The following is a 25,345-nucleotide window of genomic DNA, read 5'->3' on the forward strand; positions in this document are numbered from 1 at the left end:
CACATCTCAAATGAAGGGCAGTACACTGGACATTTGTCACACACTCCCGGAGTTCAGAGCAGTGTCACTCGTAGCCACAAGGAGGTCGGGCTCCCATTTCTTGTAAAATGCTTTTGAGTAAAAGAGTAAAAATCAAACACAGAAGTCCAGAATGAATGGAGGTTGGGGAATGTCCAGAATTGGTTTGTAGAAGTGCCAACTTGATTCTTATATTTGTTACACTTTGCTGATACACTCGGATACATATGTTTTACTTTAAATTGTATCAAATAGCATTCACTGAGCACTGGTGAATATATCTATATTAAGATTCTTAACAAAATACAAGCTGTTACGGTTTTAATTGCTTCTTTTTTTTAAGAGAGAGTGTTTAATTGAAAGAATGTATTGTTTCCACTAATTGCTAAATGCAAGACAGCATGGTTTCTTAACTATGAATTAACATTTATGAATATGGAATTTAGTCAATAAAATAATAAGATTGTTCTATACACATTTCTGTGTATTCTTTTCCAGGAGACACACACAACACCGTCCTCATAAATAAGCCACATCTCATTAGTATTCTCAGTAATAAAAGCAGTTATATTTTCCAGAAAACATATGTTCGCAATTGGGCAATGTCGAAATAAACGCACAACTGCACATCCATAACAAAAACTACAATTCACATCAATGTCTCTCTTAAATACCCTTCCCATGACGTCACCGCATACGGCCAATCAGCGCCATGGGAATCTCTCTCTCCCTCGCTTGATCGCTCTTTGTGCGTGCGTGCATGCGTACGTCCGTGCGTGTGTGTCAACTAGTTGTTAGCTAGCGCTAGCTATCCAGTTGGCTAGCTTGTTGAAACATTTTAACATAGGCACCGTTTATACCAAGAAACAACTGTCGTCCATAATGAGAGAGGACCTCCGCTCCCGCTGCATGTCTGTCAACCTGTAATGCCAAAGAGGATGGAGGGCTTTCAGAGAAAAAAGACAAGTTAGCCAGCGCCAACAAAAAGTAAGCTACAGTTTTTGGACAGGCTCGCTAGCATCCTGAGAAGGAAAGCTCTGAGATTTTGCAAGGACTGGATGCGGAAGGAGGATATGAGGCAAGCTGGGCAACTAATGCTAATTGTAAGCTTTGCTGGGATCCAAATGTGGAAAACATTTCACTGTGAGCTCTATTATCAAATCTACCAAGCTAACATTAGCTAATGACGAGCAACTAACATTCGCCTAGCGATCAGCGGTTAAGCTAACTTGTTGTTGTCGGCTGGCGTTACATTTACCCAGCTAACGATAGGGACATTACCCAGGTTAAAATGCTGATATATGCGGCCTAGCATTAGCCAGTTACTTGCGTCAAACAGTCTAATGATGTTTAATGTTTGTCAGTCAGTTTGCAGTAGTGTGCTGCTGCTATCGTGCATGGTTTTATATTCACCGCGGTGATTGAAGACGTTGGTGCTTGAATTTTACCGAGCATAAATGCATAGATATTCGTGAGCTAGGCTAAATTGTCTGCTAGCTTGCTAATGTCAATCAGAAAACTTAATCTAGTTAGCACAACATTGGCCTGGACTTGAGAATAGGGAGTTATAAGGTCTGTCATCCTCTCTGAAGTCTGATTGGTATAGCCACTATGTGATGTAGCTTCCCTGTTGATTTGGTTTGGTTAGAAGACTGATAAACTAATTGTAATCACTGTAACGTCAGTTTAAGTTTAAGTCATCTTTACCTGTGCTTTTAGTGATTATTAAAAAATTATACAACTCTATTATAGTAGCTGGTCAAATGATAATGTATGTGATCTAAAGTTATTAATGATAAAAAAAATGTTACTCCACAAAAATTAGATCTAATTTATATTGTGATCTTTTTGCTAAATTATTTCAACATCAGCTGGAATCAAGGAGAAACTACAGTTTCTCAATCATCATGTGGAATTTACGGAAGTAGCCTACCTAAAGTAAAACAAATTTAAAGACACTGTAAAAGCTGCTCATCTTTTGATATGTGGACAGTTGAGTTACATCTGAACCTTTTTTGTGATTTCCAGTGTAGTTTCATGAATGGGTTATTGCAAAGCAGTTATTATTTTTCCACCTATTGCTATGTTTAAAATGTAGCTGCATATGAGAACCAAACCAGTTTTTATTTTTCTTACAGATGAATGTTTGCTCATACATTCAGTGGGTTACCAAGGTGCCAAAAAGTCACACTCCTGATTTCCCAGCAAGAATTAGGCTAGAGTGTGACAGCGTCAATGCAGGGAGAGAAGACATACTGGCACTAGAATATGCAAGGACTCTTGACCTCAACTGAAGTGTACATATCCAAGACACAGAACTGTTGTCCTTCATGAAACAGTCTTGGTTAACCTGCCATCCCCAATGGAAGTGCCATCTTAGACACGGGATACTGTGGCTCGAACTGCTGCACAGTTTTTTGAGCTACGGCCTCGGAAGAAGCATTTCAGCGTTTTGTTGAACTTGACGGTGGAGATGGGTTCTCAAGCTCTTCAGATATTGCGGCAGGGTGTGTGGGCTTCACTCACAGGAGGCTGGTATGTGGACCCACATCAGAGCACGTTCTCCAACTGCTTCCATCTCTACCTTTGGATATTTCTCCTGGCCTTCCCTTTTCTGCTGTACATGGTAAGTACTTGCAAGTGTATCCAAATATATGAAAGAACCAGTAAATTCAGGCACACATCTTTACAAACAATTTATATGCAATATATGGTTAACACATGGCATTACCTCATTAAGTTCTCTAACAATGCAAACTATATGAGAGACTAAATAAACATTCGAAAGATCCAGTTCCAATACTGCAACATTTGCAAAATGAGGTGGCATTTAAAGGAAAACTAAACAGTCTTGATATCGTGTTTTTAGCCATCATTAATATGAGCTGTGTTAACATTAAGCTACCAGCTTCATGATGAGATCTGGGTGGCAGCCGTTTCTTGGGGTACATTAGGGCAAGCAACACAAATAGCCAGACAACTGGTCAGGTTAGAAACAGTTCCCCAGTTTAACCCAGTCATTAAAAGTGAAACTGAAAGGAAATGCATCAATCATCAGTTGTAATTGTAAAAATGATGTTCATGCAAAACATCAGTAAGTCATAATAGTTGGAGCAGGGTAGTCTGCACAATCTTACGTACATTTGCAACTGACAGTGTGTGTTTTCATTATTTAAGTGTTCTTAAACAAAAACTGTGGATTTGTTTAAAATCAGCCTGAACATGTATGGTTGGCTTGTGCTCTCCCTTGTGTTGCATAATTGCTGCGTAGTCGCCAATAGGAACGGCCAAATCTTTTTAAATAAGACCATTGTTTAAAAAGTGTTTTAAAAAAAAGAAAAGAGAAAAAACTGATCTAAAATAAACCTTTTAAATTCTATGGTACATAGTCGTTTGAATGTCTAAATGTAGTGAATGACTCATTTCTAGCTTCTTTGGTAAGACATTATTTTATAATACAGTTGTTTGAAAGCTTCCTCGGAGCAATGGACATTAGCTTCCATCCGTACATATCGCTGTGTTTTAAAAAAAAGAATTTCTGGGATTTACAGGTCGCCAGAAATTGTCAAATAATTCCTGACACTCGCTCCTTTTAGGTGGACTGCATTGTCTCATTTTTGTATTTAGTCTGTCTTTTTCACTCCCTGTCAGGCTCTTCCTCCAAGCTTGGTGGTTGCAGGCGTGTACTCTGCTGTGGTAGCAGTCTTTTTCACAGCCATTAAGGTGGTGAACTACCGGCTTCATACTATGTTCGACCTTGGGGAGATTGTAGAGAAGAAGAATGCCTCACTCACAGCCGAAGCCCCAAAGACCGAAGAAGGAGATGAAGGTTCAGGTGCCCATGATGGGAATCGCCACAGGTAAGAAGATGTTTTCTGACCAATTTATGAGATCTCAAGAATGTGACATCCTAAATCCTTTTACACTTCTGTATGTGTAACTTCTTCACAGGGATAGTCATGTTGGTGTAGAGATGACTGTGTTTCGGAAGGTCAACTCGACACCCCCGGTGCGCTGTAGCTCCCAGCACTCTCTGTTTGGATTGAACCAGGTGTCTGTGAGGATTACCATATTTTATAGTAGCATGCAGTCTTTATTTATCTACATCAACCATTTCTCTCATTCTAGTTGTTAGAACATGTTTAATTTTTTTAATTCCTACATCAAGTATGCCTCAAACAGTCATTTAGAAATGTTGTAGTTCCCCTGTCTGCTGGGCCAAGGTTATTAGATCTAATGTTGTGATGACCTTGTTAATATATATAAAAATATATATATATATATATATATATATATATATATATATATATATATATATATATATATATATATATATATATATATATTTATTTATATATTATATATATATATATTAACCATTTTAATGCACTAACTGTTCTCTTTGTTTGTTTTCTTTTTAAATTGTCCTTATTGTTCAGGAGTTCTTGCCCCAGCTGGAAGATACAGGAGGCACCAAGGGTAAGTATCTGAATGTTTTCACACTGTATACCAGAATTGGCAGGTTTTAGTTTTTGAAACAGTCTTATATGATGTATTAACAATTACATTTAAGCGTCAGATCTATGAGTTTAGTCTGTGTTGAATATGAACAGTTTTTTGAGTGACTTCTTTCCTTTTTACATCAGATATCAAAGAGCTGATGCGGGAGCAAGGAAGCAATAATGTGATTGTTACGTCAGCTCACCGGGAGATCCTACGCCAGAGGTCTCAGGACACCATTAGTAAGTTTGTTACAATTCAGTGACCAGAAACCAGCATCATACACACTGAACACTATTTAATCCTGCCTGTATGGAAACGAGTCCTGCTCAGGCGAGCAGGCTATAACCATAACAATACTGTTGAGACCCCATTGTAGGCATGCCTCTAAAACTGTCCATCAGGATGAATGGTAGTGCATGCATCCAAATGTATAATAACGGAATAGTGTGTATATAGCCTTTCAAAGTGCATTTGAATCTGATTGTCGTCCATTTGAATTGATTTTTGGTCTGTTTTATTGTACAGGGGCTCCCAGTGTGGTTCAGTCCTGCATTGCTGCTGCTCTGGGAGGAGATTTCCCAGGTCTCATGGGAGTGTCTGTAATGTCAGCTGGCTATGGAGAACATGGAGACTGCTTGTCTATCCCCCCTTCACCCTCCAGTCAAGAAGATGGAGGCGAGAAAGAACAGTTTCAGGAATTGGAGGAGTTACCAGAACAACAGAGTCCTGGGGACAATGGGTTGGGCACTTATTCTCCCCTCGGCCCCTCTGCTGAATCCGAGAGCCTGGGGGATACTCCCCTTAGCCCCCTTATAAAGAGCAGCTTAAGTGAGGAGCTCAGTGAAAATCTCCTGGGTTTGGGCCTTGACCCTGTGGCGTTTGCACCGGGGACTGAGCACCCAGGCAGCCGCAGTGGGGTAGCTCTGGCTGCCGGGTCCACGGACAGCTGTTTCAGTGCAGGTGGAGCCACCACAGACCGTGAGACGCTAAGCACGGTTAGCAGTTACCGCAGTGAAAAAACTGATTCCACTCAGCTGGAAAGTCCTTCAGCCAGCCAGCCACGGCCTGCAGATAGACAGGCTTCTGCACCAGCGATGGGCTCTAACGTGCCCAAGCCCTCAGAGGATCCAGGAGGACAGGGTGGCAGTGATACAGACAACCTGTCAGACAGTGTTCTACTGCGCTCCCCTTCCAAAGATTTCTACCTCAGCCAGGGGCTAGACAGGACACTTGTTGAGGGAGAGGATTTGTCCCCTGTACCCTGTGATATTGCACAGCTTCGTCCTCTCCAGAACTCTTCCCCTTCAAGTAGTGGTCACTCGGAGGTTTGTGATTTAGACAGGAATGTCCCAGTTCCTCCGCTACCCCCGCCTCGGCAGGCCAATTCCGTGCCCTCAGGGCTAGCCCTGGGTCTAGTGTGTTCTGAGCCTGCTCTGCCCGTATCCTCTACCCCCTTTTTACTGTCTGACCAGTCTGCTCTGCAAGCCCAGCAGGTTGTGCGCCCCAAAGACTTAAAGCTGCTGCGGGCCAGCGGCAGTAGTGTGGGGCACAGGCCAGGCCGAAGGAAAGCTCCACGAAGGCGAGCTGGAGCAGGAAGCAGTAGTTTTGACTGCGGCTCTTACAGGCGTCACCACAATCATAGACAGCACCGAGATTACATCCCTGTGCGCAGTCGACTGGGCGCCAAGGCTTACAGTGAAAGTTTGTTTGAGGATTCCAGCGACGATGACGATGGCAGTGACATGAGCGCTGGTTCTAGTCTGGGCTCTCAGCGCCGATACAGCTCTGATGATGATGATGATGATGATGATGATGATGACGATGATGATGACGACTCAAGTTCCTCTACCTCCTGCTACTCCCCGGACCTCGCTAACACTGGCATAACGTCCCCGCTCCCCGCTGCTTCTCAACTGCCCACTCCAAGGGAAGGGGATTTACCTGAAACTGCTGGCGCCTCACATTCTCGTGCTGCTCAGCGCTCTTCTAGCACTGCTAGTGCTAAGACTCATGCAAGAGTGCTAAGTATGGACGGGGCAGGTGCAGGCCAGAGCAATACAGCGGCTTTGCCTTCTACTCTGCTTACAATGCCCTCCACCTCCACCCCTGCACCTCGCACTCTTACCATCTCTAAGTCTGATCTGGAAGCCCACACCATCCATAATGACGGCTTCCATGGAACTCATCATCATCGGCTGGATTCTCTTGGAGGCTCTTGGACTGGCAACCAGATGGGCTGGAGGGCAGAAGAGCTGGTTGAAGAGGGAGCTGTGGGAGGAGGTGAGTTGGTTTGACCTTCTAATCAGTGTCCAAACTGTCTGTTTTTGTTCTATAACTTCCTAGGTTTTGGTTCATGTCGAGGCAGAATCCTGGGATGTTTTCAATATTCAAGGATAATTTATTGTCATTCCACAACACAGGGTTGTACAACAAAATGCAGTTGTAGCCTAGTCCATTTTACAAGAAAAACAATCTGGTTTTGAATTTGCATCAGATGCAATAAATGGTAAATGGACTGCTTTTATATAGCGCTTTTCCAATCTTTACGATCACTCAAAGTGCTTTACAACACATGTCATTCACCCATTCACACACATTCATACAGAGTCAAGACAAGACATGACATGCGATAAAATAAAACCGATAAGAGCAAATAAATTAGATGACAGCAAAATAAAGCTGCAAAATAAGGAACAAAACAATGACAATGTGATGCAATATTATAAAAAATCATTAATCATTGTTTTACAGTATTAGGCCTCAGATTACAAAGACATTATCACCTCTTGACTTGACAATGAAAGGCCACTAATATAGTCAGCTATCATCTAACTTATCTTCCTTTTTAGCCTAAAGTTTTTTGTGCATCTTGCAAATACTCAATTTTCGCCATGCAGCTGTATCTGAACCAGTTGCAACAAGTCACCACTGCACACAGGCTTTGTATAACTACTTATAAATACAAATGTTAAAATAGCTAAAGTAAAGTCCAGAAATGGTGCTAGTGTTGCATGCCTTTCTATAGTGTACTGTACATTGACACTGTAATATAAACCGCTGCGTTGATGTAACTGATAACCCTTCTCCAGCCATGGCTCCAGAGGATGGGGGCAAACACGACTCAGTCAGCAGTGTTAAGAGGACCCAGGCCATCCGCAGGAGACACAATGCTGGGAGCAACCCTACACCGCCCCCGTCCACCATGGGATCCCCTCCCAGGTTAGTCGATTAAGCACACTTGAGAGGGTTATAGATGATGCCTTACCTCATCTCACCTCTGCCTTACTTTGCCTAAATCCCAACCATCTCTGCAGTAGTCAAAGCTATCTACACGTTTACAGTTGATGGATGTAATCATTAGTCATTCTAATTCAATTCAGGGGAAATATTTCTGGCGATTTGTCATAAACATGTATATTCTCAGCAAGTTTTGGAGTATTGAATGATCAAATATTAATTTAAACTACTCAGCAGGACTGATTTAAAATTCTTAATAGAATGTTAGACATTATTATTCAACACATTTATGTTGTTGTAGCCTTCAGGACCTTCAACGGGCTCGGACTTCCTCTCATTCGCGGACCCGCACACTTCCCTCAGCCTTACAGTTCGCCTCCTCACTCCTGCTGCCCCGCAGTGGCATCCATGAGGCCTCCACCTTCGACGACACATCAGAGGGAGCAGTGCACTATTTCTACGACGAGGGTGGTGAGTCAGTGGGGTTAACATTTTGGGAAATGATGCTTATTCTGTTTCATGTTAAGGGTTAAATAAGAAAATTGCTAACGCTCTCATGTCTGTCCTTTTTTAAATATAAAGCTACAGCCAGGAGACCATTAGCTTGCCTGGCTCTGTTTTAAAGAGTATTACAAAAACTGAAGTGTAAAAACGACGAAGTTGTGATTTTATGGGGGGTTGTGTGAGGAACTATTTCTTGGCAGTGACTTCCTGGAATCTTGAGAGCCTAGGCGATACTACCCTTAGCCCCCTTTTTTATAAAGAGCTGCTTTTTATTTCAGTTACAGTCGTTGGTATGTGCTATGATAAATAAATAAATAAATAAATAATAAATAAAAAAAGTACAGTTTCCTTTTTAAATGTAGGCATTTATAAGGAATAGATTAGTAAAGTTTCTAACATCTTTTCAAGGGAAAGAATGATGTGTTTTAACAAACAAAACGACCTCAAACTACAGACCCGGCACAATGCTCGCTACCTGGCCAGACTACGCCAGACTAGCGTATCTAAAATTAAAAACACCTATATGTTTTTACACTTTAATTTGTTCTTCTTCTTCTGTTCTCCATCAAGATTGCCTCTTCTATGTTCTGTTATGTGTTGAGCATATGCAATCAAATCAGTAAAGTTGAGTGGGGGGGGGGAATACAATCGCACAAATGTGTTGTCTGTTAATTCTACAAATGTGTCTGCAGATTATTTACAGTTTTGTTGTGTAACAGGAGTTAAACGGTCCTACACCTTCGGACCTGCTGGAGGTGGATATGAGGACCCAGTTCAGTAAGTTATAAAGTTTTCCCCTTTTTCCGATAGACTATAATCGTTAATTTGCTGTGAGAAAGTCATGACTAAAGCTACAATTAATGCCTGAATATGTCACGCTTGCAGGGAACGGGAGAGACAGTCCCAATCCTCGAGCTTCACCTCTACTGAGGTCCAGGAAGGGGCTCCAGTCCTGTCCATGCTGCAGCCAAGACCTGTGGTTTTACAGGGCATGCAGGTGCGCAGGGTGCCTCTGGAAATGCCTGAGGTTAGCAGTCTTTGATGTTTGATGTGGCAGATTATTCAAAGGAGAAATGTCATGTAAAGAAGTCAAGACTCTCTACCTCAGAGGAAACTATGACACATGATCCTTGTTGTTGTTTGTTCTTCTGACTTAATCACACATTTCTCCCCTCGTCTCTAGTTTGATCTGGATCATGAGTCTCTGCAAGAGTCCCAGGAAAACACTCTGATGATTGAGGAGAAAGCCAAACCCAAACAGTACTATCGCTTTTGGGTGCTGCCCGGAAAGTGGCTGAGGGTTCGATATGATCGACTGGCTCTTCTGGCCTTGCTGGACAGGTAGAGAGATGACATTCTGATCGGTCCCTTATTGTAATCAAGTTGTGTATTACATGTCCATAAGTTCTCTTTCATGTTAATATCTTTATGTGATGTGAAAAGCAGTGAAACAGTGGAGTTAAAACATTGTTTTTAAGTTGTCCAAATATTGATTTCTCTGCATTCTGTTGCCAGGAACCGGCGTGTGGGAGAGAACGTGTTTGCTGTGGTGCTGGCCAGTCTGGTGGCCTTCTTGGGGTTCCTACTGCTGTTCCAGGGCTTTTTCAGGGACATCTGGGTCTTCCAGTTCTGCCTGGTTATCGCTAGCTGCCAGTACTCTTTACTGAAGGTACGTTACCTCCAGGATTACAGTAGCAAAAAGGATTATTACTTATCTGGACGCCTTTTCCACCCCGGATGAGTTGGCAGCCCTAAGCTTCTGTGCTACTGTTTACACTGTACGGTTTGATTGACCAACAACACGACACAGACTTAAATTAAACACAGAACTCTCAAATTGGTTTGGGATTTGTCCATTGACAATGACGGTAATGTTTTATTCCAACAAGATGGCAGCTAAAAACATTGACAAAAAATAGAGAACGTCACTGTTACTGCATGTAATTATTTAAAGGGAAAGAAATGGTCCCACAGATGGCTGTGAAGATGACCTAATTGCCATGAGTTTTATTTGTATCACAGTGCATCCTCCTTCAAGACCACAGTAGCCACAACATGTAAAACGCTGCTCCAGTAATAATAATAATAATAATAATAAGGGATTCACGGTTAAAAAATCTGGTCTGCCCAGCTTTAAATAGTAACATTAGTCTTTTCCATACAGTATTCATACTGGTTTTAAATACTGTATACAACATAATATGTGCTTCATATTATTGTGTGTGTGTGTGTGTGTGTGTGTGTGTGTGTGTGTGTGTGTGTGTGTGTGTGTGTGTGTGTGTTATTGTCTCACTATTTATTTTTGCTTGTTTGCTTTTCTTCAATGCAAACTATATGTGAAGCTTAAACTCCCTGTGTTTGTTTCAGAGTGTACAACCAGATGCGGCTTCTCCCATGCATGTGAGTACCGGTTACAGTTTCTTTTTTCTTTTTTGTTGCTAAAATGTACTAAAAACACAAACTAAAACAATACATGCAACCTTGTTATTGTAGTGTAAATGTGGCTCGTCTTTTTGTCTGTTATTTCCAGGGTCATAACTGGATCATCGTGTACAGTCGGCCGGTCTACTTCTGCTTGTGCTGTGTGATGATCTGGATCTTTGACCAATCAGGGCGCTTTGGCAGCCTGCAACCTTTCTCCCTCTACGGCGTCACCTTCTTCTCTGCACATTTCCTGCTCTGTGTCAGAGATATGCTCATTGGTTAGTTTTCTTACACGACTTTAGTATCAGTTTCAGTTTTCTACTAGGTGTCCAGGTCACCACTCCCACTAAGATTGTCAACACCATGACAATGTCTATATTTGGTCTTGGGAGTGGCAGTTTAACAGGAGAATAGCATGAATAGAAATACATGTTCATTATAACCCCGGCTAAATCTCTCCACAAAGTTTAAAACCACTAATCCATCCCATGGAAACGACAGACAGAACATGTTAAAGTTTTACAAAGATGATAGATTCAGTTGTTTTCTGTGATCGCTTTTCCAGCGTAATCTTTTTTTTTTTCTTTTCTCTCTTTTTTTTGTCCAACAGTGTTTTCCTTGTGTTTCCCGGTCATTTTCCTGTTTGGGTTGCTACCTCAGGTCAACACTTTTGTGATGTGTCTGCTGGAGCAGATCGACATGCACATTTTCGGTGGAACTGGTAAGAGCATGTCTGCTCAGGCGGGATGATGTGTAGAAGAGAGAGAAATGTTATAGCATCTTAAGACTTGGAGAAGATCAGGAAGAACCTAAACAAAAAATGTCCTGTGTCTCTTTCCTCAGCTACTACCAGCCCCCTCTCTTCTCTGTTCAGCCTCATACGTAGCGTGTTGGGGGCTTCCCTGCTGTATGGATTTTGCCTCGGTGCCATCAACGTAAGTGGAACAGAGACTCTCTACATGCACGAAGAGGTGTCTTCCTGTTTCAGAGATTCTGATCTAAGAAGGAATTGATGTACATAGGTCTTAATGTAATATTGCTTTGTTTATTTGTTATACATTAGGCACCTTGGGGGGATGCCCATGTGCCAGTACTGTTCTCTGTGTTTTGTGGTTTACTCCTGGCCTTGTCCTACCACCTCAGCCGCCAAAGCAGTGACCCCACCATCCTGTGGTCAGTATTTCTTATTTCACATCGTCAATAATAAGCGATGTTATCGTTGCAAAGGTTTTTACATCCACGATAGATTAAAAGCCCAAATATGAAATGCAGTATGTTTATATTTTTTAAGCAATTTGCAAAAAAGTCTGATTTAAGAGTCTTATATTTAGTATCAACCCTGTTTAAAAAATAAATTAAAAAAACTGTTGATTTTGAAGTAGTGTCTCATGGCTTGTCAACACATGAGGCGTTTCAGTTTTTTACGCATCTCTGAGCGTTTCCAAAAAAACACGAGCGACCTACGCAGAGAAGTGTTTCTGCTGACGAGCTGCTTTCACGATCCAGCCTGTGTAGACTTTGATGATACACCTAACGGTTCCTTTTTGTATGTTTTTACTTCTTACATCAGGTCACTGGTCCGGTCTAAATTATTCCCAGAGTTGGCGAACCGAACACCAGAAGAACCCTCTGTGGAGATCAAGGATCCTCTTCCTGAGAAGCTGCGTAACTCCGTGGTAAAGATCACTGCTCCCTCGCCTGCACAGACTGCAGTGTAACGGCTTCTCTTTTTGATTTCATGGTGTCGGCCTTTTAACAGCCTTCTGCCTTCTCACTGTCTCTTTGTAGAAAGAGATTCTTCATTCAGACCTCGTCGTGTGTCTCCTCATGGCTGTGATTACCTTCGCCATCAGTGCCAGCACAGTTTTCATCGCTCTTCAAGTAAGTCGGAGCAAGGTTTCTGATCCTATTCTCACAACACATTTCTCATTTAAGTCTTCCTGCTAATGTTCCTCTTTTTTGCTCTTGATCCACAGCCTGCTCTTAGCTATGTCTTGTACATCCTGGCTGGAGTTGTAGGCTTCATTACGCACTATCTCCTGCCCCAGCTCCGTAAGCAGCTTCCGTGGTTCTGCCTGGCTCACCCTGTGCTCCGCTCCAGAGAGTACAGTCAGTTTGAGGTTCGAGGTGAGTGTCTGATTGCTGTTTTATCTTTGTTCAAATACACCGAAAGAAGCAGGGGGAAGTATCTTTAAATTATAGGAAGAAAACCTATTATATGAACAACTGGGACATCCCTCCACCCCCCCCTGGAAAAAGCTGCATGGAGTAAATGGAAAAACGGAAAGATATCTAGTTGAAGTGCTCTTGAGAAAAACACCCAACCTCAAACATCTGCACGGGAGCTTTACAGATTGCAGCAACTGTGTCATTATTTTAAAAACGATTAAACAGCTGTGTCTTTTGTATAGCACTGATGGACTCTACTCAACAAATCAACCCTCAACAACATCAATAGTGCTTAAGTAGCTGAATTAAATCTAAAAGCGCTACAATAGACACATCGCTGTGAAAAGCTTCCGAGGGAATGTGATGGGGGGGGGGGGGGGGGGCTAGTGTTTAGAGCGTGGATCTCCTCTACAAGTGTGTAATATTTTGTTTTGCTTTCTGTTTGACCCAGATGCTGCTCAGTTGATGTGGTTTGAGAAGCTGTATGCGTGGCTTCAGTGTGTGGAGAAATATGTCATCTACCCCGCTGTGGTGCTTAACTCCCTAACGACAGAAGCTCAAAGTGTGGGCCAGAACCATAAAGAGCTGGACATCTAGTAAGCCTTCCCTCATTCTGTCGGCAAACTATTTCACAGCCATAAATCATTCGTGTGTGTGTGTGTGTGTGTGTGCGTGTGTGTGTGTGTGTGTGTGTGTGTGTGTGTGTGTGTGTAACATAAAATGAATAGACTTGCTGAAACACCCCACAGGTGTATCGCTCCCTGCAGGTTGTGCTCAGCAGCACGAGATGCATGAAATATATTCTCTCGTTTTGTTTTTCCTCTTCAACTTGTAGACCAGTCTGTCAAACTGCAGCACACACAGGCTTACAGCTGGGTTTGGTGATTTCATGTCATCCTTACTCTGTGGCTTTAGCCGTTTATATCAATATGTGTCACTGATTATTTTTATGTATTTTTTCCAGCAGCCAATCTCTCTTCATCTCAGTAGCAGGCATGAAGTTGCTGCGTTCGTCCTTCTGTGCCCCGTCGCAGCAATACGTCACGCTGTGCTTCACCACACTCTTCTTCCACTTTGACTATCCACACTTCTCAGAGACCTTCCTAATCGACTACTACTTCATGTCCATTCTCTTCAGCAAGGTTAAGATGCACTCTCTAAAATATTATTCAATAATTCAATTGTATTCTACTCTAGAAGCAGTTATTTAGCATCTTAAAGAGTAATTTAACACCTGGCTGAAAAGCAGGATTTAACTTCTCTTCTTGACAGATCACACAGTGTCTGTGTCGCGCTCTGAATACATTTTTTCTTTTAATTATCAGATGTGGGACCTGCTGTACAAGCTGCGCTTTGTGTTGACTTACATCGCCCCCTGGCAGATCACCTGGGGCTCAGCCTTCCACGCCTTCGCCCAACCCTTTGCCGTGCCCCGTATCCTTCTGTTTGATTTATGTCAATAACTGTAGTGTAGTGTCCACTTTACTGTATACTACAATCTAAAACAGACAATGTCCTTAACTCGTGTTACTCCAGACTCTGCTGTTCTTTTTGTTCAGGCCATCTTTTCTGCCATCTTTTCCACCCCTCTCAATCCTGTCCTGGGCAGCGCCGTGTTTGTCACCTCTTACACCCGACCTGTAAAGTTTTGGGAGCGAGACTACAAGTATGTATTTGAGGGGGGGAAAAAAGTGTTCAAATGTAAAATGACATTTTATAAAGCGTTTTCATTCAGTGCTAATGCCAGTGTGTCATGTTCGCAGCACCAAGCGGGTCGATCATTCCAACACCAGACTGGCCACTCAGTTAGATCGCAACCCAGGTATGCTATAACTCTCGTCTCACTATCTAATCCTCTCTATTCGGCTCGTATTTATTTTTGCCCTGATGTTATGGTGACTGTCTTAAAGGTGCCGATGACAACAATCTGAACTCTATTTTCTACGAGCACCTGACGCGATCTCTGCAGCACAGCCTGTGCGGAGACCTGCTGCTCGGCCGCTGGGGCAACTACACCACAGGCGACTGCTTCATCCTCGCCTCAGACTACCTCAACGCTCTGGTGCACATCATCGAGATCGGAAACGGCCTGGTCACCTTCCAACTGAGGGGTCTGGAGTTCAGAGGTCAGCAGCAGGGAGGGGGATGATGGGGTTTGACCATTTTTGTAGCTTGTAGCTTGAGCTCAGTTTGAGTTGTTTACCTGCTGTTTTGAACGTGTCACTTGGGTATTTGTCAAGTCTCCTCGCAGAATAGAATTTATTTATAGCGATCATGCCGCTGTAGCTCAGTGAATAGTATTCAAAATCTAGCTAACAACCCTTTATTTGTTCATTTCTATTTAATATTAGCCAGTTGTTACAGTATATTTTTATTCTTCCTAAAGAAAAGGATCAGTTTGATTGCTGGGGCTTTATTTTAAGGTTGTTCAAGAAAGATGGATGTGGTGAGTCATTCTCTAAAGATGTCACTTGACGACAAAGCAGGGCTTTATAATCCAACAATAAAATCTGAGTTATTTTAAAATGTATTATTTTTATCCTCACAGATGTTTTATTCTTGTATTTAGTCGAGTACAATGATGGAACGCTCTTTTATGTCACGTCGAATGTAAATGTGCCTAAAGAGATTGACACTTCACAAGTATATACAGGAAAGCTCTTTGCTTCTGCAGCTGATCCTCATGTGCTTCACATCTGTCCAGGTACCTACTGTCAGCAGAGGGAGGTAGAGGCCATCACAGAGGGGGTGGAGGAGGACGAGGGCTGCTGCTGCTGTGAACCTGGTCACCTTCCCCACATGTTGTCATTCAATGCTGCCTTTGGACAGCGCTGGCTTGCCTGGGAGGTGGCCGCCACCAAGTACGTACTAGAGGGCTACAGCATCAGCGACAACAATGCAGCCTCCATGTTACAAGTATTCGACCTTCGTAAGATCCTCATCACATACTATGTGAAGGTAAGCCATTGACCAAAGTCCTGTTTTATTTTGTTTAGTTTGCTTCTGGCTAAAACTTGACATCGGACTGAACTATTATTTTTTTGTAAAATGTTCACACACTTTTGCATCCAAGCCTTTCACGCAGTCAGACTGTAACCCGTGACATTGATGTTAAGAGCTTGATTGTTGAATTTTTGGGTAATGTGTTTGTTCCGTCGCACAGAGCATCATCTACTATGTGAGTCGATCTTCTAAGATGGAAGAGTGGCTGACTAACGAAACGATTCAGGAGGCTCTACGGCCTTGTATCGGGCCTAACTACGTAGACAGTGACCCCACCTTCAACCTGAACATCGATGATGACTATGACCACAGGGCCTCCGGCATTACCCCCTCCTCATTCTGCATGGTCTACCTGGACTGGATTCAGTACTGCAACAGCAGGCGTCAAACGGTTAGACTCTCCCCAGTAGTTACTCCAGAAGTGTGTGTGTGTGTGTGTGTGTGTGTGTGTGTGTGTGTGTGATTCATTTTATTATTGAACAACTACAGCGCTCTCGGTCAATCCAAAATGTTAATAAACCTAAAATATTTAAGAAAGCAAAAGTGAGGTTTTGTCTTTCTTAGGAGAATATCTATGTGTGCACCATTATTGGGCAACTTTTAGTGTGCAGAATTATTATGCAACTAAAGGAAAAACAAAAGCTTTCCCATCGCACTTGTTTATTTTCATCTGTTAAAGTGAGAATAACAAACAACTCAAAATGTACAAATAAACTTTTCTGACATTTAAAAAAAGATAAATCAGTGACCTCATTTCAATAAGTCCCAAGCCTTCCATTCATGGAGTCTGTCAGTTTCTTGATCTATTGACGATCAACGTTTTGTGCAGCCACAGCCGCCTGGTAGCTTCACGTTTGATTCTTCTCAAATCTTTGGCAGTTAATTTGCGTAATTCTTTCTCAACACGTTTCTTGCGGCCCTGTTGACTATTTGCAACAAAACATTTGATGGTTCTGTGATCACGCCCCAATATCTTAGCCATTTCAAGAGTGCTGCATCCCCCTGAAAGACTTTTTACAATTTGTGATTTTTCATTGTCAGTTAAATCTCTTTTTTGGCCCATTTTGCCTGAGGTTAAAGAAGCTACCTAATAATAATGCGCACCTTGATATAGGGTGTTGATCTCCTAAGGCCACACCCTCTCTCATTACACAAATACACATCACCTGATATGCTTAAATCCAATACACATTCAAGTTTATACAGCTTGGAGCTGGAAAATATGCATGAAAATGGTCAAAATACTCACTTGCCTAATAATTGTGCACACAGTGTATATACGAGAAAGATAGTAAAGAAACATTTGAAGAGAGAAGTGATTGGGTTCTGCAGAAACAATTCTGAAAGTATTTTTAGGCTTTTTTTGTATCCATCCATCCATCGTCTACCGCTTATCCGGGATCGGGTCGCGGGAGCAGCAGCTCCAGTAAGGAACCCCAATCTTCCCTTCTCCGGGCCACATCCTCCAGCTCCGACTGGGGGATCCTGAGGCGTTCCCAGGCCAGAGAGGAGATATAATCTCTCCACCGAGTCCTGGGTCTTCCCCGGGGTCTCCTCCCAGCTGGACGTGCCTGGAACACCTCCCTAGGGAGGCGCCCAGGTGGCATCCTTACTAGATGCCCGAACCACCTCAACTGGCTCCTTTCAACGTAAAGGAGCAGCGGCTCTACTCCGAGTCTCTCACGGATGGCTGAGCTTCTCACCCTATCTCTAAGGGAGACGCCAGCCACCCGTCTGAGAAAACCCATTTCAGCCGCTTGTACCCGTGATCTCGTTCTTTCGGTCATGACCTTTTGTTTTTTTTTGTATTCATGCAAAAATCTAAAACCAAGAGACAAAAAAAGACTGTTTTATTTTAAACTGAATTCTGGTACAACCTGAGGAGTATTTGTAGAACAAACACATTTACAATATTGTATCTTAATTTCTCTGTTGTGTTGTAGCCGGTGACTTGTGAAAGAGATTCTCCACTTGTCAACCTCTGTTTTGGGCTGTGTATCCTGGGAAGACGAGCTCTGGGCACAGCCTCCCACAGCATGTCTGCAAGGTAAGGCCATACCGCCCTGTTTGTTTATGTGGCTAACACCACCTGTCACTACCCAATATGAAGGAGTTGTTGTTTATCTGTTTGACAGCTTGGAGCCGTTTCTCTATGGCCTCCATGCGCTCTTCAAGGGAGACTTTCGCATCACGTCTCCCAGGGACGAATGGGTGTTTGCAGATATGGACCTGCTGAACCGAGTCGTGGCACCGGGAGTGCGGATGTCCCTCAAATTGCATCAGGTAGAAGAAGCAAAAAGCCCTGGAGGTTGGAATCATGATGTTTTTGTTCCTGATCTGAAAACAACTCTGTATTCTGCATTTCCTCCAGGACCACTTCACATCTCCAGATGAGTATGAGGATCCTATGGTTCTGTATGACGCCATCACTGCCAATGAGGAGAAGATGTTGATATCTCACGAGGGTGACCCCGTGTGGCGCAGCGCCATTCTAGCGAACATGCCTTCACTGCTGGCACTGCGCCACATCATGGATGACGGCAGCGACGAGTACAAGATCATCATGCTCAACAAGAGGTTCCTCAGCTTCAGAGTCATCAAGGTCACAGCTCCTACTCTTTATTACTTGGTGTCTCGTTATCTCTGGCTTGTTTGATTCATTTGTTGTTTATTTTTCTATGCAATTCAGTTGCTTTATGTACAGGATGCTATTCCCAGCCAGGACGAGATCAGGATTTAGTTAATATTCAGCCCGTCCGCTCCCTCTCCCCACTGACCTCCTTGTGCCGCTCCTTACAGGTGAACAGAGAGTGTGTGCGTGGGCTGTGGGCGGGGCAACAACAGGAGCTGGTTTTTCTGCGCAACCGTAACCCAGAGCGTGGCAGCATTCAGAACGCCAAACAAGCCCTGAGGAATATGATCAACTCCTCATGCGACCAGCCCATCGGCTACCCCATCTACGTCTCCCCCCTCACCACCTCGTACGCCGGGGGGCACAACCAGCTCCGGTCTGTGTGGGGAGGACCTGTCAGCCCACACAACATTTACTCCTGGCTCATCAGTAGCTGGGACAGGTATGTGCTTTGGACTCCATTTGATAATGCACATGCACAAAGTATTTCAGGGGACAGAGATGTTACCGTATTATTTGCCTCTCTGCAGGTTACAGAAAGGTTGTGGCGCTGGCTGTAACAGCGGAGGAAACATTGAGGACTCGGACTGCGGAGGCGGCTCTACCTCCATCTCCACCAACCAAGCTGTTCACACCACCCATAGTACCCCAGCCTCCAGCCTTCCCCAGCCGCACATCACTACTCTCCAGTCTTTCATGGGTAAGAACTTTTAGACCTGTTCTAAACCAATACAGTTAGAAAGTTATTCTAGAACTGGTTTCACCGTTCTGTTATTTACCTTGATGACGTAACGTTCAACAAAGCGTGCTTCTGGAAAATAAAAGGTTTGGGTAGGAACACTTGGTTGGACTTCTTGGATTCCGAAAGTTTGTTTGAAGTGCACATTGGAAAAGAACAGAAAACTCCAGGGCACTTAGAACATTTAAAATGCCTTTATGGACCTAACTCCATTAATGCATTTATTAGAAGCACTTCATGCCCTGCCTTTGAATGGCTTGATTTCAAACTGAATAAAAGTTATTATTTTTTTAAGTATAAATGACTAAATGAAATGGCTTTTTTTTTTATCTTAGGTACAGACAACCCTGTAGGTCCAACCCATAGCTGGCCTCACCACCCGCAGCCTCTTCCATTAGCTCTGCTCAGCCAATCAGAGGGCAGAATGGAGGCAGGACTGCTCACATCCCTACAGCGTACAACCTCCATCCAGGGGCTCCTGGGCCAGCACCTGTCCAGCTCCCAGCTGTCCTTCAGCAGCTCTTTGGCTCCACCTCCTCTGCCGGGCCCAGAGCGCTTCTGCCCAGCGAGCCTCCTGGAGAACTCTGGCCACAGAGCAGGCCAGCGGGCTGGCCTCGGACAGGGCGGTGGACTACATTATGAGAGCCACTTTGGCAAGTGGAGTTTTTCAGGCAGGAAGGGCTTTAATGGACCAGCTGCAGTGGAGGGGGAAGGAGGAACAGTACAGACCATACGCACACAGGTGAGAAGGCTGCTGCTTTTACTGTTCACTGATGTGTAACTTTAGTTGTCCAGCCCATAGGACAAAATGTGTGTTTGTTTTTTTTTAGTTTAGGCCTAATCATAGAAATACAGATATCCATTTAGGGGTCAGTACAACTACACCTCTAAAGCTGCCATCACATGATGGGGTATGTTCTCTGTGCTCACCGCAAGGTCGGGCGCAGGACCGTGTGCTGAAAACAGCAGTTTAGTTTCTTTGGTTACCTCGCCTGTTTGCCTGTGCCACTTAAATACAGCTTACAGGTCGGTGGCAATCGAGGTCAAAGTTTAAATAATTTGAACTTGGAGTGCAGCGCTCTGTGGCAATTTCAAGAGTAGCGCTTCCGCCTCGTCGGGCGGCACCGCTGACTCCATAGGAAACAACGGCACAGCCAGCACACAGCGATTTTACCGGTGATCAGCTTTTGCTGCTTTGCTGTTAATTTCTTTAATTGACTATTTATAAGCAGCATTAGATTGGCTTTTCATTTCCTGCTTGGTCAGTTGCGACATGTTGGTGATAATTGTATTCCCAAATCAACTTGAGTTGTTGACAAATTTGTTATGTTTTTCAGTGAAAGTGCTGATTTATTTTTAATCTTTCACAGCCTACTCCCCCTGCACCCCTACAAGAGGCAAGACTGACACAAGATCCTCTGGGAGCCACTCAGGCGATGGATCCAACTCTGCTAACTACAGGGAACCCCCACACCCCCCGAGAGGAATCCACAGAGCTGCCTTTACTTGAGCACCTGCGCTGAGTCTGCACTGGGAGACCCCGAGTGACATGCTCTGCAGTGAAAGCACACCGCTGTGGAATCTGGACCGGGCCTGACCCGCTCAGACCAGACTCAATCCACCTTCCATCAACCCTCGTTTTACTAAGTCAGTGCAACCTGCAGTACTGGATGGATTTGGTTCTTCACATCACCCCGCTCCTTCTCAGCCTAAGGAGTGAAACATCTGACGGTTTGCTGAACTGATGCACGTCAGATCATGAAATGATTTCAGCTAACCTGTTTATTCCAAAGTCAGCTGTCATCATGACTCCTGATAATGTACTCATTTTGTAACTTTGTTTTTCCGACAAAGGCACTCAGTGTCTCTATGGACAACCTTCTGGTTGTGACAGTAGTGACAGGTCAGAAAGGCCAGTGCAATTATTATAAGGGATATTTTGCTTGAGGGTCGATTATTTTTTATATACTGGAGAATAGAGGATTGCCTCTGACTTTGTCTCACTTGATTGCATAACCAATCAAAAAAAAAAAAAAACGATCCTACGGTATGTTGCTGTATGTGCAGGTGAAGGATGTGTGGAAACCACGATACGCCTTGCTTTGTTTTTCCCCATTTATACCATCCTCACCGGACCTACAGTTGCGTGTCAAACAATATTTAACAGTACACATTGATCAGTTTCAGGAGCCTTCGCTTCTTCTTCCCTGTACATACATATTCTAACCCTAACCCTAACCACCCCCCCACACACACCCCCCACACACAAAATGTCATCTTTATCCTCTGGCCTATTTCCCACAGAGGTGCCTGACAACATCAACACTCAACAGTTCTGTCTTGGAGCAAGTTTCAGGGGGGAAAAAAAACTCCTTTCCGTCCCAGCCAACATGTGGCGCTTAAACCGCTAGTTTACAGTCTATTTAGGCCTGGACACGAGTCCTGAATGAGCAACATGGAGACGTGGGATGAGTTCGGACAGAGCTGGTGCCCATGGATCAGGATCAAGTGCAGGGTGATTCCAATCTGTGAAAATTGTGTTGATCACAAACCTACAAACTGGGAGTGTTTAGAAACTTAAAGCCTTTTTCTTTTCTTCTTTTGGTGAGTGGAATGTTTTTTTTTATTTTTACTTTACTTGAAGAATCACAAGTTCCTCAGTGTTTTCAGTTGCACCAAGTTTGTTTTCTTTGGATGAGCGATCAATGACGCCCTCTCTGATCAGATCCACTCAGCTCATGACTTTCTTGATAGAAGGGACCCGGGCTGCTTTGTGCGGGGAGCTCTGTTTTCTTTGCCTGCAGTACGGCCCCTCCCGTTACTATACTACTGCTTCTGCATCTCCTGCTACTACTAATATACCCACTACTACTGCTGTCTCGACAACAGTCAAATCCAGCGTTTTAGTTGGAGATAAACAAAGTTGAATAAATACTGAAAGCAAAGGTGGAATATTTATTTGATTAATATTGTCTTACAGATATCTTTAACGGGGTTTGTCAATATGGTGTGATGATGTATCGACTTGGAAATCTGCCTTCTGTCAACTGTACTCCCACCCCTCCCTCAATTTGTTTGGTGTCATCACATTTGTATCATCTCACCAATGGCTGTTTTTTTTTTTTTTTTTTGTGTAATATAACTGGAAGTATTCCTGAGAAGTCATTTTAAGTTGGTTTCTTTCCCACTCCTGCACTCTCTTTGTTCCACCACTGTGAAAATAATTGTAAACACTGATTCATGGTTGAAGTAGACCAAATTCGGCCCCAAATGTTTCTCCAAATCCAGAGGCTTTGTCCCCATGTGTTGTCTGCAGTGGTTGAATGATTCTGAAATAAGCTTGTGCTATAGCATTAATGGTGGTGACAGAAGACTGCCTTGTGTGCTAGTTTTTTCACCAAATTATCTCTTAGAAGCGGTGTTGCCCTTGAGGAAATTTGAAAGGGAGGCCAGCGTTCTCAGTGTCTATAATGGGAAAGAAATTGACTTCTTCTGCAGGAAGACTTTTTGTTTTAAAAGGAAGATAAAAAAATAAATGTCAGTCATGAGGCAGGTTGAGTACCGGGTCACACTGAAGTGAAAAGATGGCCCTCTTTACAACGTTTTGCTCTCTATGGGTTAAAATATGTTGCGAAAGCTGTTAAAGCAACATATTTGTTGAATTGCTTTATCTTTGCAGAGCTGTTATTTCCCCCCACCTTCAGCTTCTTACAACATCTGAAGAAGGGACACACAGTATAAAGCTTTTTTTCTCGTTAAAAAAAAGAAAATGTCTTTTTAGCAGCCGTGATATTGCCGTCAGTCTCGGCTGTGAAGAAGCTGCGACAGGTGGAAAGTGTCAGTATTCCTCGCTAAACACATTAGTAACTCCCTCGACTCAGGAAAAACAGAGACTTTGTGATCAGTGCTGTTTTCCTTTATCATTCATCTTGTATCCAAATCAACAGGGAGTAATGTTTTTGTTTTTTTACTTTATTTTTCGCAGCTGGGAGTGTGGAAAGCACAAGTTAACAGACAGACCTGGGTGTCAACAAAAGGGATTTCCTAATCGCTGAAATTATGTACAGCATGTTTCGTATATAAATATATATTTAAAATATAAATCTATTTTATTATTATTGGATTTTGGGTTCTTTTACATTTAAGACACTATTTTGAGGTTTAGGGGAGGGACTCCTGTGTTTACCCATCAGAGGGGAGAGCTGAGTGGAGAGAGGCACTCTTCACATTGAAATGTGCAGTTTGGGAAGAATCAATTTAATACTTCTTTTGCACAAAATGTATCATACACCATCCCACTTTGTTATCGTTTCATTATTTTAGTTTTTTTGGGAGGGGGGTCTTTTATTTAAGAACTTTTAAGTCGATGTTCAATGTTATGTACAGTTTTTTTTTTTTATGTGATTTCTTTTTTCTCCTATTTAAATTAAAGGTTTTTGTGTCATCGTTTGCAAATCAACTGCTGTGAGTCATCATTTTAATTTTTGTCCTTTTTAACATAATTTACAAGGTTTCAAAATAGATATAGACACTGCAGTAGTGCTACTTTGACTGCTGTATATTCTAAACAGGAAAAAGAATCTGGTTAAAAGCCAGAAAGTAGTGTTTAACAAGCAATTATCCTTCTTAACCTCTGACTCAGTTTACAGTAATTATTTGAAATATGATGCCACTGATGCAGACATGTAAACTTTAAAATAATTCTAAGGTGTCAGCGAGGGTTAATATAATTGTAGTCACAATTAAGGCCCTGAGAAATCCTAAACGCCATTTTGTTGCTTGTTCCTTGTCCAAAGAGGTTGTATGCTAAAGTTGGCGTGAATTTAATTATTGTGTAGTCGCATAGTGGGATTCTGTATTTTATTTATGGAATGCTGCTTAATTTGACGTGATCTGAAAAGGACAAGCCAATCTCTGACCCACCGACTGATTTACTGCCGCTTGATATCACTTTGAAGGCGTCTCTTTCTGCCTGGATTAAACTACCTAGATAACGGAAATGCAGGTGAGGTTCTCCACAGCACCAGAACGACATTACAAAAGGACTGCTACACATAACTTACGCTATTTGTAGCCACACCACTAATTTATTACATGTACCTTTTTTATGACATAATTTATAATGCAATGTTTTATGGCATAGTATGCCATGGCTTTTTAGGTGACATGTCATACTATGACATTTTGTATTACATGCTATTGTTGGAAAATTACAATGACTTTTTTCTGGCATAGATAGATATAGATCTATCTTAAAATATAGGGAAAATGTAAGTCCTGCATATACCCTGATTAGATGGGGGTCATGGACTAAACAATGTCCTCTTTCTAATAATTCAGCAGCAGGCACCTCCATCGCCTCCACTATCACTGCTGCCTACAGAAAATAACAGATGAAAGAGATGAATTGTTATTGCACATTTTTTATTGGTCTCAAGATACAACAGTCTTCTATGATCCAATACGACCTCTAATAAATTTCAACTCTAAAACATCCTCTACCTCCAACATAACAGCAGAATAAAGAGAACATTCTTGAGTGCTGTGAAACCACAACAAGTACTGGAGTTCAACTGTTTGCTTTGGTGCTGTGGTGTCTCTCGCGTATTGAGATTATTACTAGATTTTAATAAAAAGGTTTACAGAAGAGACTCCCAACAGCGGAGTGAAAGAAGACATTAGCATCACAAACGGCTGTAAATCATCTCCTGGCAAAACACAAGTAGTTACTGATGGTTGAGGATGTTTAACAAGGATGAAGATGGTGAGGATATGCAGTGAATGCAACAAAACAAAAGAAGCTAAATTAAGAGCAGGGAACAAACAAATATTTTCATCATTGATAAATCTGTCGATTACTTTTCTAATTTATTCATCGGTCTGCCGTCACAAATAGAAAAGTAGCATATCCTCACATTTGAGAAGCTGCAACTACTGGGTGTTTGACATGTTTGCATGACCAAAGACTCAAACAGTTAACAGAACAGTTGTGATTAATTTTCTGTTGCTCAATTGAACAATTCCTTAACTGGTCGTTTCAGCATTATATTTTACTGGACAAGCAGTAGGCAGTGTAACAAGTTACCTACAAGTGGTAAAGTGTAGCTTTAATGTTT

At 42.7% G+C, this 25,345-nt stretch overlaps 1 protein-coding gene across 3 annotated transcripts; it reads left to right on the forward strand.

Annotated features, from left to right (window-relative positions):
• The first annotated feature begins 775 nt into the window (after positions 1-775).
• LOC115018664 (pecanex-like protein 3) lies at positions 776-23,688 on the forward strand. 3 transcript variants are annotated; one of them, XM_029447786.1, is made up of 36 exons: positions 776-1,161; positions 2,157-2,644; positions 3,670-3,878; positions 3,970-4,075; positions 4,458-4,497; positions 4,665-4,760; positions 5,047-6,801; positions 7,611-7,740; positions 8,060-8,229; positions 8,982-9,039; positions 9,148-9,289; positions 9,446-9,603; positions 9,778-9,931; positions 10,630-10,662; positions 10,793-10,964; positions 11,297-11,407; positions 11,530-11,621; positions 11,750-11,859; positions 12,257-12,362; positions 12,475-12,567; positions 12,663-12,813; positions 13,307-13,451; positions 13,820-13,997; positions 14,181-14,289; positions 14,392-14,521; positions 14,619-14,677; positions 14,766-14,981; positions 15,560-15,813; positions 16,019-16,249; positions 17,802-17,905; positions 17,994-18,141; positions 18,230-18,460; positions 18,658-18,932; positions 19,021-19,190; positions 19,565-19,971; positions 20,600-23,688. In XM_029447786.1, exons 2-36 carry the CDS (start codon positions 2,492-2,494, stop codon positions 20,750-20,752), a joined length of 6,849 nt encoding a protein of 2,282 aa, XP_029303646.1. In that variant the 5' UTR covers positions 776-1,161; positions 2,157-2,491; the 3' UTR covers positions 20,753-23,688. The 3 variants fall into 3 exon arrangements, with proteins under 3 accessions (XP_029303646.1, XP_029303648.1, XP_029303647.1); XM_029447788.1 differs by having other exon boundaries at positions 776-1,121; XM_029447787.1 differs by having other exon boundaries at positions 776-1,005.
• The last annotated feature ends 1,657 nt before the right edge of the window (positions 23,689-25,345 follow it).

The sequence above is a fragment of the Cottoperca gobio genome, chromosome 14 (genome assembly GCF_900634415.1).
Source record: "Cottoperca gobio chromosome 14, fCotGob3.1, whole genome shotgun sequence".
Taxonomy (NCBI): Eukaryota; Metazoa; Chordata; class Actinopteri; order Perciformes; family Bovichtidae; genus Cottoperca; species Cottoperca gobio.

Bases quoted from the DNA above. Each gene is read 5' to 3' on its own strand.
- LOC115018664 (XM_029447786.1), top strand. From the start codon at position 2,492: ATGGGTTCTCAAGCTCTTCAGATATTGCGGCAGGGTGTGTGGGCTTCA. The intron at 13,452-13,819 runs GTAAGCCTTCCC...TATTTTTTCCAG, and splicing joins CATAAAGAGCTGGACATCTA to CAGCCAATCTCTCTTCATCT. The intron at 19,972-20,599 runs GTGAGAAGGCTG...AATCTTTCACAG, and splicing joins TACAGACCATACGCACACAG to CCTACTCCCCCTGCACCCCT.